Below are 14,860 nucleotides of genomic sequence, written 5' to 3' on the forward strand. Positions count from 1 at the left end.
AGAAGGAAAGAAAGAAATACAAAAAGAGAGAAAGAGAGGGAAAAAGAAAGACAAAGAAAGGAGAGAGAAAAAGAAAGAAAGGAAGAAAAAGAGAAAGAGAGAAAGAAAGAAGAAGAAAGAAAGAAAGGAGGAAGAAAGAAAAAGAAAGAGAGAGAGAAAGAAAAAGGGAAGGAGGGAAGAAGAAAGGAAGGAAGGAATGAAGGAAGGGAAGGAGGGAGGGATGGAAGGAGGGAGAGAAGGAAGGAGGGAAGGAGGGAGGGAAGGAGGGAGGGAAGGAGGGAAGGAAGGAAGGAAGGAAGGAAGGAAGGAAGGAAGGAAGGGAGAAGGGAGGGAGAAGGGAGGGAGAGATAGGGAGGGAGGAAGGAAGGAAGGAGGAAAGGAGGGAGGGAAGCTGTTAGGGAGGGAAATAAGTGGCAGAACTTCTACTGGTCACATCCTCACCAATATCAGTTTGTGGAATTAAGGCTTTTCTTCTCTTCTCTTTTTTATATGCTAACAAGTGTAATTTACACACTTGCTTAATTAAATGTAGTCATTTTATCTTTTTTTTTTTTTAAACCCTTGTACTTCGGTGTATTGTCTCTTAGGTGGAAGATTGGTAAGGGTGGGCAATGGGGGTCAAGTGACTTGCCCAGGGTCACACAGCTGGGAAGTGGCTGAGGTCGGGTTTGAACCCATTTTATCTTTAACCAGTGAATTTCCTGATTTTGCCTTTCATGCAGCCCAAGAGGTCTGTGGAATGGGAATTGAGATTCATTGTGCTGTCTTTTTCTGGGGTGGCAGTTGCCCATATTACTATGCTTCTGTTTTTCCAATTAAATTGCTTTGCTTTTCACTTTAAAAAAAAGTGGTCCAAACACAAATGAGTGGAAATGCAGAACAGAACTTAGTACACAGGAGATGAAAACAAAATGCTGGTGAGCTAAGGAAGCATGATTAACAGGGAAACATTGTCAATTAAGGGGTTCAGTGACAGCTTGAAGATAACTCTATCTTAGTGCTCACTCCTCACCCTTATGCGCATTCACCAAGCTACACGCCACCCCACCTCTTCCTTTCTTTAGAGATCTATACTGGCTGCGGAAGAAATCGTCAAAGACTAACTATGCATGCAAATCACTTACTTCAACTGGTCTTGCTTGGTAGTAAGATCCAAAGAGAGATCAGAGAAGGCTTCATGTCCTTGTGGGGCCATCAGCAGCATCAGGCTCTCTCTCGTCTGAGAGTCTGAGGGGTCATACTCTGTTGACTAAATGGAAAAAAAGAATCACACGGCGAAGCAGGTTCTCAGGACTGAAAGGATGTGACAGCAAATGGGACCTTTTTCTTACCTCTGAAGTACAGAATTATGAAAGAAAGTAGAGATCATCTCTATTTTTTTTCACACTTTGCCTTTTAGCTTTACTCTTGGTTTGAGGGAATTGATTTAGAATTTCTTCCCTCAGATCAGGAGGAAAGAACTTGGCCAGAGTAGACCTTCTTTCTGGTGGTGAAATAATAGGAATTTTGAAAAGACTGTATTAATATGGTGATTCAAAACAGAACCTAAACCCTTCTGAAGAATAATGTATTTACCTGGCTTCTCCTCCAGAAGTTACTAAGAATCTCTCCTAGAGTCCGTCCCCCCAGTTCTTTATTTTCTCTTTCCCCTTTATCTATAACTCTACATCTTATATATATTTTATGTTGATTTATCTATGTACCTGTTATTTTACCACATAGAATGTAAGCTTCTTGAGGGCAGGGACTTTTTCACTTTTAGTTTTGTAACCTCAACACCCAGCTCAGTGACTAACACATAGCAGATGCTTCATAAATGCTTGTGGACTTCAATTTGTAATTGTAATCCTATGATTCTGGGTTTTTTTCTATCTGTGCCTGTGTCCCTCATCCTAGTGTAGGCTTTTTTAGAAAAAACAAAACAAAACAAAACAAAAAAAAAACTTTACCTTATTGATTAAGAATCAGTTCTAAGGCAGAAGAGTGGTATGGGCTAGGTAACTGAGATTTGTGATTTGCCCAGGGTCACATAGCTAGGAAGTGTCTGAAATTAGATTTGAACCCAGGATCTCTTATTTCCAGGCCTGGCTGTACACTGCGTCACCTTGATACCCTTCTTCCCATCTATGATTTTTGATCATAGGATCTCACTCAGGGTTGTAGCTGGAAAGGGACCTCAGCAGCCATTGAATTTAACTCCTTCATTTTCCAAGTAAGAAAAGAGAGGCCTTGGGAACTTCAGTGACTATCCAAGCACATATGGGTGGTAGACATATCTATGTTCAGTTTCCTTATTTACACTCTTTAGGATTCAGATCCTTTTCTGTAAAATGAAAAGGTTTGATCAGATGGCTTCCAAAGTCCGTTATGGATCTAAACCTGTGATCTTCTCATTCTGATCATGTTACTCTTCCTTCCTCTATCTCTCTGTCTCTCTTTTCCCTTACTCTTGCTATTCCCCACTCCCCTCAATTCTATACCTTCACTTCCCAACATTGCTTTTAAAAAAAAATAACACTTATTTTGTTTTTTCTTCTTCCTTCCTTCCTTCCTTCCTTCCTTCCTTCCTTCCTTCCTTCCTTCCTTCCTTCCTTCCTTCCTTCCTTCTCTTCTCTCATCCTACTTCTTATTACCTCCAGTGAATCACTTACTTTAATGAAGTCAATACTTGACAAGCATTTATTTATTGCTATGTACAGAGCACTGTGCTAGTTTCTGGGAGAGATAAAAAGTTTAACTAGGACACATTCCCTAACTTCATGAAGTTTCCATTCTAGTGATAAAATAAAATAATTTAAAAAGTGATAAAATTGCCAGCTCAAAACTCATTACATCTATCACTATTCAAAGCATTTAAGAGAAAGACTCCCTTGGATAGTTATACTCTTGAGAACTGAATACTCTAAACCATGTCCTAAAATCACAGTTTAAAGATTAGGGAAAGAGCACCCTTACTTCTTCTAGAATGATCGTGCTAGGAGTTTTGGGCACCAAGCAATGATTCACATGGATACTGGGATCTTTAGAAGTGATGGACAAGCCCTTCTGTAGAATGTTAACCAGTCGGATCCAGAAATGGAAAACAGCTGTAGGGTGTTTTGGATGGAGCTTCATGTAATAGATCTTCTCAGTTACAGTTCTGACCCTTAGGATGCGTTGGGATTTGTCATAGACCATGAGCTCCACAAATTTCATCGGGAGAATCCTAAGGGCACAAGGGAAGATATCACCAGAGAGAACTCATCACTTTGGGTAATTTAAGTGTCTGTTTTTAGACAGAGGTATCATTTTCTCTGCGCAGTTTATTTGCTAGCTTTGTCCTGTAGTCATCAAAGTCACAGGGTTAAACAGTGAAACAAACCTATGGTAGTGCAGTTGAAAGAACCCTGATTTGGAGTTGGAATACTTATTGGAAATCCTGACTCTGCTACTTATTGCCTATATAACCATGAACAATTCACTTTACCCCCAGTGTTTTCACATTAAAAAAAAATGTTGGACAAAATGAACTCTAAGGTCCCTTTGAGCTCAGTTTTAAACCCTATGATTTTATGGTCTAGTTTTTTTTTTAATTTTTTTATTGATTAATTAAGAAAACTTTTCCTTGGTTACATGATTCATGTTTTCCCTCCCCTCCCTTCCACCCCTCTCCCATAGCCAACGAGCAATTCCACTGGTAAACCCTATGATTTTATACTCAGTTCTCCAAATGATGATTGTATGACGAATCTGCTTCTGGCCACAAGCTCATGATATCAGAGTCAGTAGAGTTCAATGAAATTTGGGCCTATCTTAAGAGGTTAAGATCTTCCTTTCTCTCTATAGTGGAGAAGAGAGAATTCACTTTAGAAAAGAATCCATAGTATAAGTGGAAAGGTCCGCCTCACCCCTATCCCTCAATGATCTCTGGCTTTAATGATTCGAGAAAAAGACATTCCATTCCCCTTCATGACAGTAGAGAATGAACTTCCTAGACAAGGACTGAGAGTGACTGGAGTAGTTTGGGGAAGTAGAAGAGTAGATTGTTCATGTGCTATAATTCTTAAAGCAATTCCCTATTCTTTAAGCTAACTATTTAACCTCTTTCCCTTCTTCTGACATCTAAGTGATAAATACCTACTATAGTAATAATAACAATGTTGTTATTGTTGATGATGATGATATATTTATTACCTTCCTCAGCTCTTGACTCTTGGAATACCTGATTTTCTTCAAGACTCAAGTTTCACCTTCTACTATCCTAATTCTCCAGCTGCTGGTGTCCTAGCTCTATATATGTACCTATTTATGTGCATGCTGATTCCTTCATTAGAATGTAAGCTCTGATTCAGGGACCATTTTGCTTTCAAGTCATTGTATTCTTCAAATCTAGCATAATGCCTGGAGCCCAATAGTAGTTTAACAAATGCAGAACAAGGAGAAGGGGAAAGGGGGAAGGGAGAGGGAGAGGAGGAGAAGGAAGGAGGAGAAGGAGGAAGAGGAAGGAAGAGAAGGAGGAGGAGGAAAAGGAAGAGGAGGAGGGGGAACTAGGAAGGAGGCAGAGAAGGAGGAGGAAGAGGAGGAGAAACAAAATAATAATTTTTTAAATGCTGGAGGACTATGCTTTCTTTTCCTGTGGACCTCAGCTGTTGAGTAATCTCTACACCAGCCTCTCAATATTCCAATGTCCTCTCCCTCTATTGTACTTATTTTGCTTACCTACTAAGAGTGACAGTTGGTACATTGATGGATTTGTTCCATGTTGATAAATGTCCCTGGGGCCAGGTGATCTTAGCCATCAAGAAGATGTTTGGGAGTGGTAGGCATGGCACTGAAGAGGTCACTCCAAGGACCACTGTTGTAGACCAGTCCTCTGTATCTACCCACCAGTCGTTAGTCTTTCTGACCTGAAAATCAATTCCAAAGGTACAGATCAGAGAAAAACTGAAGCCTAGTGGCTAAAAGAAGAGGAAGGAAAGGACAAAAGTGAAAAGGAAAATACTAAAATTGGCAGCAATTGGCAGCCTTGTTAGCTTGCCCCTGTGGCTCCCAGTGGGGGACAATAAGTTTAGGTGTTGATAGGCACTGCATTGGATGGCTAGATCACACCCAGGCTAGATCAGCTGAATGATTTGTTCCTTGATATCTTTCTTTCCATTCATATTTTTATGAATCCCCTCCATATATTCTATACCACTGCCAAACTAAATGACTCTCTATCCCCTGCATATCTCTTATAACCTTCCTTTTCACCTCTGTCCTTTCTTCACATTGTTCTTTCTGCCTGGCATGCCCCCCCTTTATCTTTTCCCAGTCAGGACACTCAGTTGTTGAGATCCTACTCACCCCCCTGAAGCCTGATTTAAATATCAAGTCTTCCAGGAGACCTTCTCTGATACCCCCAAATTGTTGGTGATCTCTTCCCTCAAACCTGTCAGACATCTCACAAACTTATGTAATTTTATAAAGTATAGCTGTCTGTAAACTTGTCACATATGCCTAACTGTAAATCCCATGAGGGCAAGGACACAGGCTTAATGTTTTGTCTCCCCTAGTGTGTTCTAAATATGGTAGGTGCTTAATAAATGTTTATTAAGTTGTATTGTTATTTATTCTTTTATGTCTATGTTTTGCTTCCCCAACTAGAATGTAAAGTCCCAGGCTAAAATTGTGTTTCATGAATGTTTAATAATGGTGTTGTTGGGAGGGTACTCAAAAATAGCAAGCCAAACCTGGAGATGGGAAATCTTGAGTTCAAATCTGAATTCAGACCCTAGCTGTGTGACCATTGGCAAGTCAGACTATTGCCTATCCCTTATTGCTCTTCTGCTCTGGAACTGATATTTCGCATTGATTCTAAGGACAGAAGGGTAAGGTTTTAAAATTAGAAGTAAAAAAAATAATGATGTCACTGTCATAAGGAAGAATTAGGAGGAGACATGATGGTTGAATCTCTTCTAGTACTAGGGGATACTCTTCCAAGACTAGGAAATCACTAGGGAGTATCTACAAATTGATTATTTAATGGCGAATTTCTAATTCTACACTGTCTTCTCCTACTGATTAATACATTTCTGAGGCTGATCTCATTTGTCATCTGTGGTAATTGAGATCTCAGTTTCATGATAGCCATCCACTAGGTAAATTATAGCTACTCTGATTTCTCTTCCTCTTCCTCCCAGCCTAGCCAAGAAGGATACCATGGGATCAGCCCTCCAAGCATAGCCCAGGAAGGGGTGCAGGAAGGACCAGCCCACCTGGCACAGCCTGAGGTGAAAGGAATACAGTGGGATTGAGAACCAACTCACCTCCAAAAACAAGAGGGGAACTGGTTAACAGGGAGTGGGGAATCCAGCTAGACAAAACAGTTGTAAGCACCCCCACAGCAAGCCAACCAGGCCACCCCTCCAACAGGTGCACACTGTGGTACCCAAAAAGCAGTCAACCCACCCTAAACAACAGAGCAGACTACTCTGCAGGTTCAGAAGAGTACTCCCTCTACAATCAGAAGCAAAGTAGAATTTCAACATATACAAGAAAAGAGAAGGAAAGAAGAAAGAAAGAAAAGAGAAAGAAAGAAGGAAAGAAAAGAAGAAGAGAGAAGAGAACTGGCAAAATAAGCAAAGGATAAAGGAAAAACATGACATTCAAGTTATTTTAGTGATGAAAGATTAGAATGCAAATTTGGAAGAGGGCAATAATGCCAAAACAGAACCACTTGAAGTCTCAAAGGCAAGGGCCAAAGAGTGTCAGGCCTCAAAAAAACCCCTGAAAGAATGTGAAAAGAAGATTTAAAAAATCAAATAAGAGAAATGGCAGAGAGATCAAAAAGCTTAGGAGGGAGGAACTTAATGAAGAAAACATCTTCCTGAAAACTAGGATTGGCCATATGGAAATGTAAGCCCCCAAATACTGAAGAAAACAACTCTCTAAAGACAAGATTGGATCAAATGGGAAAAAAGGCTCAAAAATATACTGAAGAAAACAACCTCTTATAGAATAGAATTGGCCAAAAGGAAAAGGAAACAAAAGCTTAAGGAAGAAAATGATTCCCTAAAAATGAGAGTTGGACAAATGGAAGTGAATTACTTCATATGAAATCAGAAAACAATAAAACAAATTCAAAAGAATGAAAAAATAGAAGAAAATCTGAAATATCTCACTGGAAAAATAATTGGCCTGGAAAATAGAATCAGGAGAATCATTGGAACACCTGAAAACTATAACCAAAAAAAGAGTCTGGACACCATATTATAAGACATCATCAGGGAAAACTTTCCTGATATCGTCAAACAAGAAGGAGAAAAAAGGAATTAAAAGAACCCACCAATCACCACTTGAAAGAGACCCCCAAATAAAATATCCCAAGACTATTGTATACAAATTCTAGAACTCTCAGGTCCAGGAAAAAGTACTGCAAGCAGCCAGAAAGAAATAATTCAAATATCTTAGAGCCACAGTCAGGATTGCACAGGATTTAGAAGCTTCTATATCAACAGTCGGCAACCTTTTTTGGCCTTGAGAGCCATAAAAGCCTGCGGAAGGAGGAGGATGGAGGTGGAAGGTGCTGGAATATGGGGTGGGGGCTGAAGGGCCCCCTGGGGCACATCCTGGGGCTCTGCCCAGACTGACCAGTCAGAAGGTGGAGCCAGATATGGCTTGAGAGCCATACTTTGCTGACCCTTGTTCTATATTAAAGGACTGGAAGTCATAGAATATGATATTCCAAAAGGCAAAGGCTCTAGGACTACAATAAAAAACCATATACTCTGTAAATCTAAACACAATCTTCCAGGGGAAAATGTTGAGATTTAATGAAATAGAGGACCTTCCTGACATTCCTGATTTTTTTAACACTCAAGAGAAATATAAAAAAGTACAAAGAGAAATGTGAAAATTTAAGAGACTCAATAAAAGTTAAAGTGATTATATTCTTGCATGAGAAAATGATAATCAAATCACTTAATATATCTACAATGGGGGCAGCTGGGTAGCTCAGTGGATTGAGAGCCAGGCCTAGAGATAGGAGGTCCTAGGTTCAAATCTGGCCTCAGACACTTCCCAGCTGTGTGATCCTGGGGCAAGTCACTTGACCCCCATTGCCTACCCTTACCTCTCTTCTGCCTTGGAGCCAATACACAGTATTGGAAAGTAAAGATGTGTGTGTGTGTGTGTGTGTGTGTGTGTGTGTGTGTGTGTGTGTATACACACAATAGTAGAGATACTTAGGATACTTAAAAAAACCAAGATATTTAAGGTACTAAAGAACTTTATTGCTATTAGGATAGAGAGAAAGAGTATACATAGACAGTAGGAACAGATAAAATCAAATAGGATGGAATGATATCCCAAAAAAAAAATTGTGGCAAGGAGGAACATTGAAGAACACACTGGGAAAAGAAAATATGAGAGATGGAAGGGAATTAATGACCTTACATGAAGAGGCATGTAAGAGTCAACATAATGGAGGAGAAGAATTGGGGCTGATGGGCAAAGCATGAACCTTACTCTCACTAGAATTAGTTCAAAATTGGAATAATATACACTCTTTCAGTAGGTTTCAGAAACCTATATTCCCTGACTGGAAGTAAGAGGGAGGCAGGGAATGAATGAAAGGGATAGGGAGATAAATAAAGAGGGAAGGTGAATGGGGGAGGCAGTGGTCAGAAGAAAGCATCTATGAACAGTGAAAGGCCAAAAGGAGAAAAGAGAAGGATAAACAGGGGAGAATAAGAAGGAGAAAACACACAGTTAGTAATCATGACTGTGAATGTAAATGGAATTAAATCATCCATAAAATGGAAGATAGCAGAGTGGATTAAAAATCGGAATCCCACAGTATGCTGACTAGAAGAAAGATGTTTAAAGCAGTGAGACAAACACACTAAGTAAAGCTAAAGACCTAGAGCAGACTTTATTATGTTTCAGCTAAAATAAATAAAAAGCAGGAGTAGCAATCATCTCAGATAAAGCAAAAGCAAAACTTGATCTAATAAAAAGAGATAGGGAAATTACATCCTGAGGGAAGGTACCATAGACAACAAAGTAATATCTATACTAAACACACACACACATACGTACATATATACATCAAATGACAGAGCTTCCAAATTCCTAAAGAAGAAATTATGAGTTACAGGAAGAAATAGATATAAAAACTGTACTAAGGAGGGACTCTCATCTTTCCCCTCTCAGAACTAGATAAATCGAATCCAAAAAGACAAAAAAAATCACAACCAAATATAGAAAAACAGAAATATTAAATGCATCCTTTTCAGACTTATAATGCAATAAAAATTACATTGAACACAGAACAGCAGAAAGACCAAAAATTAATTGGAAGCTAAATAATTTTATCCCAAAGAATGAGTGTCAAAGAACAAGTTATGGAAACAATCAATAATTTCATTAAAGAAAATGGCAATAAGGAAATAGCATAACAAAATTTATGGGATGCAACCAAAGCATTATCTTAGGGGGGGAAATGTGTATCACTAAATGCTTGCATCAATAAAATGGAGAAATCATGAAAATCAAACTATTGAACTATTAATAAGACAAGAAGTTGGTTTTATTTTTTAAAAATTCAATAAAATAGATAAATCATTGGTTTTAATTTGATTTAAAAAAGAAAGATGAAAACCAAATTATGTCTCAAAAGTAAAAAAAGATGAATTCACAGCAAATAAAATCGAAGTTAAAGCAATTATTAGGAATTATTTTGCCCAGCTATATGCAAATAAATCTGACAATAAGTGAAATAGATGAATATTTAAAGAAATATAAGTTACTCAAATTAACAAGAGGAAATAAAATATTTAAACAATCACATTTCAGAGAATTCTACCAAACATTCAAAGAACAATGAACCCCAATACTCTGTAAACTATTTGGAAAAAGGATTTCTACAAATTCCTTTTATGACACAATAGGATACTGATACCTAAACTAGTAAAAGAAAAGACAGAGAAAGGAAACTGTAGACTAATCTCCTAAAAAATATTGATGCAAAAATATTAAATAAAATACTAGCAAAGAGATTACAGCAATATATTACAAGGATCGTACACAATGATCAGGTGGGTTTTATACAAGGAATGCAGAGATGATTCAGTATTAGGAAAACTATTAGAATAATTGACCATATCAATAACAAAACCAGCAGAAATCATATGATTATCTCAATAGATACAGAAAAAACCCTTGACAAAATGTAACACACAATCCTTATAAAAAAAACATTAGAGAACAATGAAATATAGTTTTCCATAAAATAATAAATGATATCTATCTTAAACCATCAGCAAGCATTATCTATAATGGAGAAGATAAATTTCAGGAGTCTTCCTAATAAGATCAAAGGTGAAACAAGTATGTCCATTATCACTCCTTCAATTCAATATTGTACTGGAAATGTTTACTATAGCAATAAGAGAAGAAAAAGAAATTGAAAGAAATTAGATTAGGCAATGAGAAAACAAATTTATCACTCTTTGCAGAAGAGACCATGGTTTACTTAGAGAATCTCAGAGAATCAACTAAAAAACTAATTGAAACAATTGACAACTTTAGCAAAATTGCAGGATATAAAATAAACCCTCACAAATCATCAGCATTTCTATATGCCACCACTAAATAGTCAAACAACTAGAGATTCCATTCAAATTCCATCTAAAATAATTGAATTATTTATGAATATAAATTACCTAGGAGTGTACCCTACCAAAACAAGCCCAACAACTATAAGAACACAATTATAAAACACTTTACACACAAATAAAGTCAGACTTAAACAATTGCAAAAACATTAATTGTTCATGGATAGGTCAAGCCAATATAATAAACATGGCAATTCTACCTAAATTAATTTACCTATTCATTCAATGCCATACCAATCAAGTTTACCAAAAAATATTTCATAGGGTTGGAAAAAATAATAACAAAATTCATCTGGAAGAACAAAATGTCAAGAATATCAAGGAATTTAATGGGAAGATACAGAGGATTAATGGTACCAGATCTCAAACTGTACTATAAAGCAATAATTATCAGATTGTTTGCCATCGAGGGAGGGAAGGAGGGAATAATAAAATGGGTTGGTAAAAAATAAAAAAGAGTTGCTAGTATATGTTAAACAATGAATAATTAATTTTGAGCTTTCCTGCCAAAGCTGCTTGAAATTAAATGATAAGGGATCTGCCTCATCTAATATAAATGAAAGCACTTTGTTTTCATTCAGTTGTATCCAATTCTTTGTGAACTCATTTGGGTTTTCTTGGCAAAGATGCTGGAGTGGTTTGCCATTTCCTTCTCCAGCTCATTTTACAGATGAGGAAACTGAGGCTAGCAAGGTTAAGAGACTCACCCATGATCACACAGCTAGAAAATGTCAGGGGCCAGATTTAAACTCAGGAAGGGGAGTCTTTCCACTGCGTCACCTAGCTTCCCCTAGTCAAGCTATACTGCTTAATACAACACTATCCATTTCAAATAATATAGATAGCTAGTACCAGACCTAGAGTCGTAAGGACCTGGTTTCAAATTTGACTAGAAACTTCCTAGCTGTGTGACCCTGGGCAAGTCACTTAGCTCCAATTGCCTGGCACTTGCTGCTCTTTAATCTTAGAATTATTACTAAGGCAGAGGGTAAGGGGTAAGGTTTTAAAACAATACACTAGCATCCAGGAACTCTTCCTGAGTGATATCCCTCCAAGGAATGGTGATCATTGCCATAACCACAACCCTGCAAGTGAATGAAATTATTTTAATAAGTATTCTTAAATGAAGTTTGTAATGGTAGCCTCATTCTGAGAGTCTCTAAGACTTTCCCTCTAGCCTCTCACTAAACTTTTCTGGATTTACAAAGAAAATTCATTAGAATCCCCCTTCCACCAAGGGAACTCCTCCTCCCAAATGCAACATTTGTCACTGGTTTTGGACTTTTAGGGGGCATAACTGATTTTAACATTTGCTTCAACAAGCATGAAGTATAAAAACAAATATGGTGGATAGATCAACTGCCCCCCAAATTCCATATCCTTTATTTAAAAATCAAATAGAAATGTTTTTGAGAATGTTTTTGATTTATTTGCAGTACTGTTGCTACTTCCTGTTCATTAGTTTGGTTTTGGTAGACAACAAACCAACTTTCTTATTTATTAGCCAATCCATTAGGGCCTTATTTTGTGTGACTTGGGGCACATTACTTTAGTTTTCTAACACTGTTTCATCCATGAAGTCAAATGGTTGTGCTAGATCATAAATGCCATTTGTGTAGTTCTCATAAATATCAGAACTGGGATTTGGACACACTTGGTCTTCTTCATTCTGAGTTCTATCTAGCTTCTACCCTGTACTGCATTCTCAAGAGGATGTCTTAAGGTTCCTTTGATTTCTGAGTCTGACTGATTAGGGACATATATGGCACCATAGTGCATAGAGTGACAAACCTGGAGTCACAAAAACTCATCCTTCTGTGCTAAAATGTAGCCTCAGATGCTTCCTATTTGTGAGACCCTGGGCAAGTCACTTAACTCTGTTGGCCTCAGTTTCCTCATCTGTAAAATGAGCTAGAGAAAGAAATGGCAAATCACTCCAGTATTTTTGCCAAGGTCATGAAATGTTTGTCATTCTGATTCTAGCCATTTTACTACCAATTTAACACATTGCTATTACACTGAGGACACAATCCTCTGGAATATGTGTGAGCACATCTTTGAGGAGGATTATAATTCTACAGCTAGAAGAGAATGGTAAAATGTAAGTTTCTTGAGGGAAGACCCTATAGATACTTGTTGAATCAAATTAAATATTAACAAAATCCAATCTCTCTTAACCCAGGATTCAAGAGGAATAAAACAAGTCTATTTCTTTATTCATAATACAGAAATGGTGATACTTGCCCTGCTTGCTTCAGAGGGCCATTATGATAAAAGAACTATAGAATTGATAAAAGAACTTAAAGCATTGTCAGAATGTGAGTAATTATTTTCATCTTCGTGCTTTTGAATAGATAGCATCAATAGCCTGGAATTCCACCTTCCACTCTCACCCTAGGGAGCTAGATGATGCAGTGTCTAGAGCACTGATCTCAGAGTCAGGAAGATCTGAGTTCAAACCCTGTCTCAGTAGATACGTACTAGCTGTGTGACCCTAGACAAGACTGCTGTCTACTTCAGTTTTCTCAACTGTAATTGCAATGATATTAACACCAATGATCAAATAAAAGAACATTTGAAAAACAGCATTGCACTTGCACAGGGCAAAATAGTAATAATGTTATCAATAATATACTAATAAATGCTTGTTTCTTTCCTTCCCAATGTTCTAAATTTTCTTCTGGAAAGAAAGAAGGATTCAAGCCCCAGGTCCTTATAAAACCTTCCTTCATTCTACTACCCCATTCCCCAAGTTTCCCTCTTCTGAACTCATAGCATTTATTGGCTAGTCCATTTATTTAGCATTTATCTTAAAATCATAGAATCCTGTGACTGGAAAAAACTTTAGCTATCCCATTCATCCAATTTCCTCATATATAATGTCATGTTTCCATTTTAATACATTTTCATCTATATGTTTTTCTACCCAAACTAAACTAAAAGCCTCGAGATAACCCTATGTCCCTAGTACCTAAGAGCAATGCCCGATTAGATTGTCAGTATCTATTTGCTGATTGATTAATTAAGACTGTGCTTACTTCACACACTCATAAGCCCAGGACTCAGGCAAATGGCATGTAAGACTTTGAAGACAAATCTAAATCAGTCTTCTAAACCCATAGAGGTTTGGTATTTCTTTAAGCCACAAATGAGTACTTGAGGGGGGGGGATGTACTATACTATAATTTCCCTCTGATTTTGAGAAAAGAATTCTAAATATTGGTTTAATCAATGTATATCTGATATTGTCCATCTCTTGCCTTCAGAGAACACTAGTTCTCAGTAGTGGGAGGTAGAATTCAAAGGCACAGTTCTAGTGTGGATTTTTAATTGAGTCTCAACCTCATTATTCATTTTAGTTATCTCATCTGGGCTAATTAATGGTTGATAGCGGGATGCAAAGAGAGAAGGTGAGTACAAGTGTAGACATTCAGAACTATAGAATCTCAGTTTAAGATGACCTCTGAATCTTTCCCAGTGGTTCAGACCTGACCCCTTATACAGCCCAAACCCTGCAAGTGGTTCAATTACCTTTGAGAACTCAGAATCCAACCTCCCCTTTCTTCACCTCCCTCCAAATTCCAAAGGTCATAGAATTTTCTCAGTCATCTCCCAGGTATAGAATTTGAGAAAGCTTTCCTCTCTTAACCAAGAGAGTTGATCTGAAAAATAGGACAAGAGTACCTGGATGAAGTTGCTTTCAAAGACAGCTGAGTTGGGGAATAGATTGAACTCTGGAGAATGAAGTAATTGGCAGAGTAGACCTTCTTCCACCCCCAGGGCCACGCCAGGGTCTGGTTCACCAACCATGATGGGTGGAAGGCCCCTAATGTCTGTCATTAGATCCAAGGAAGGGCAGGCTTGATAACATTATAGGTGATTCACACTGACCTGGCCCACTTGTATGTTATGGTATGGTCACTAAGCCCCCATGCCACAGCACCCTCTTCTTATAATCAGGACCTGGGCAGGGCTGTCAGCTCACAATGGTATATAAATGACATCAAGGTACTTGACTTGATAGCAGCAGGAAGGAGAAAGAGAGATGGGGAAAGAAATGCCAGCATGGGTCAATAATTAGGACACTCCTGCAGAGAGTGGGAGAGAGTTGGGTTTCTTCTTAGGAAAAGGATTTTAATCCAATTCATTTCAACGAGGATTATTTACTGCAATATTATTTTTAAACTTATTTTTACCAATTACATGTAATAATAAATTTCCAC

At 37.8% G+C, this 14,860-nt stretch overlaps 1 protein-coding gene across 1 annotated transcript in view; it reads right to left on the minus strand.

Moving 5' to 3' along the window:
• The window catches only part of LOC123249439 (protein FAM71F2-like), a 24,315-nt gene extending 9,829 nt beyond the window's left edge, over positions 1–14,486 (minus strand). The window contains exons 1-4 of the mRNA XM_044678465.1: positions 14,322–14,486; positions 4,699–4,886; positions 2,956–3,205; positions 1,125–1,249 (exon numbers count right to left, since the gene is read on the minus strand). Coding sequence (XP_044534400.1) covers positions 1,125–1,249; positions 2,956–3,205; positions 4,699–4,886; positions 14,322–14,477 — 719 coding nt within the window. The 5' untranslated portion in view covers positions 14,478–14,486. The remainder of the gene's footprint in view (positions 1–1,124; positions 1,250–2,955; positions 3,206–4,698; positions 4,887–14,321) is intronic.
• Between the last annotated feature and the right edge of the window lie 374 nt (positions 14,487–14,860).

The sequence above is a fragment of the Gracilinanus agilis genome, chromosome 5 (assembly GCF_016433145.1).
Source record: "Gracilinanus agilis isolate LMUSP501 chromosome 5, AgileGrace, whole genome shotgun sequence".
Lineage (NCBI taxonomy): Eukaryota > Metazoa > Chordata > Mammalia > Didelphimorphia > Didelphidae > Gracilinanus > Gracilinanus agilis.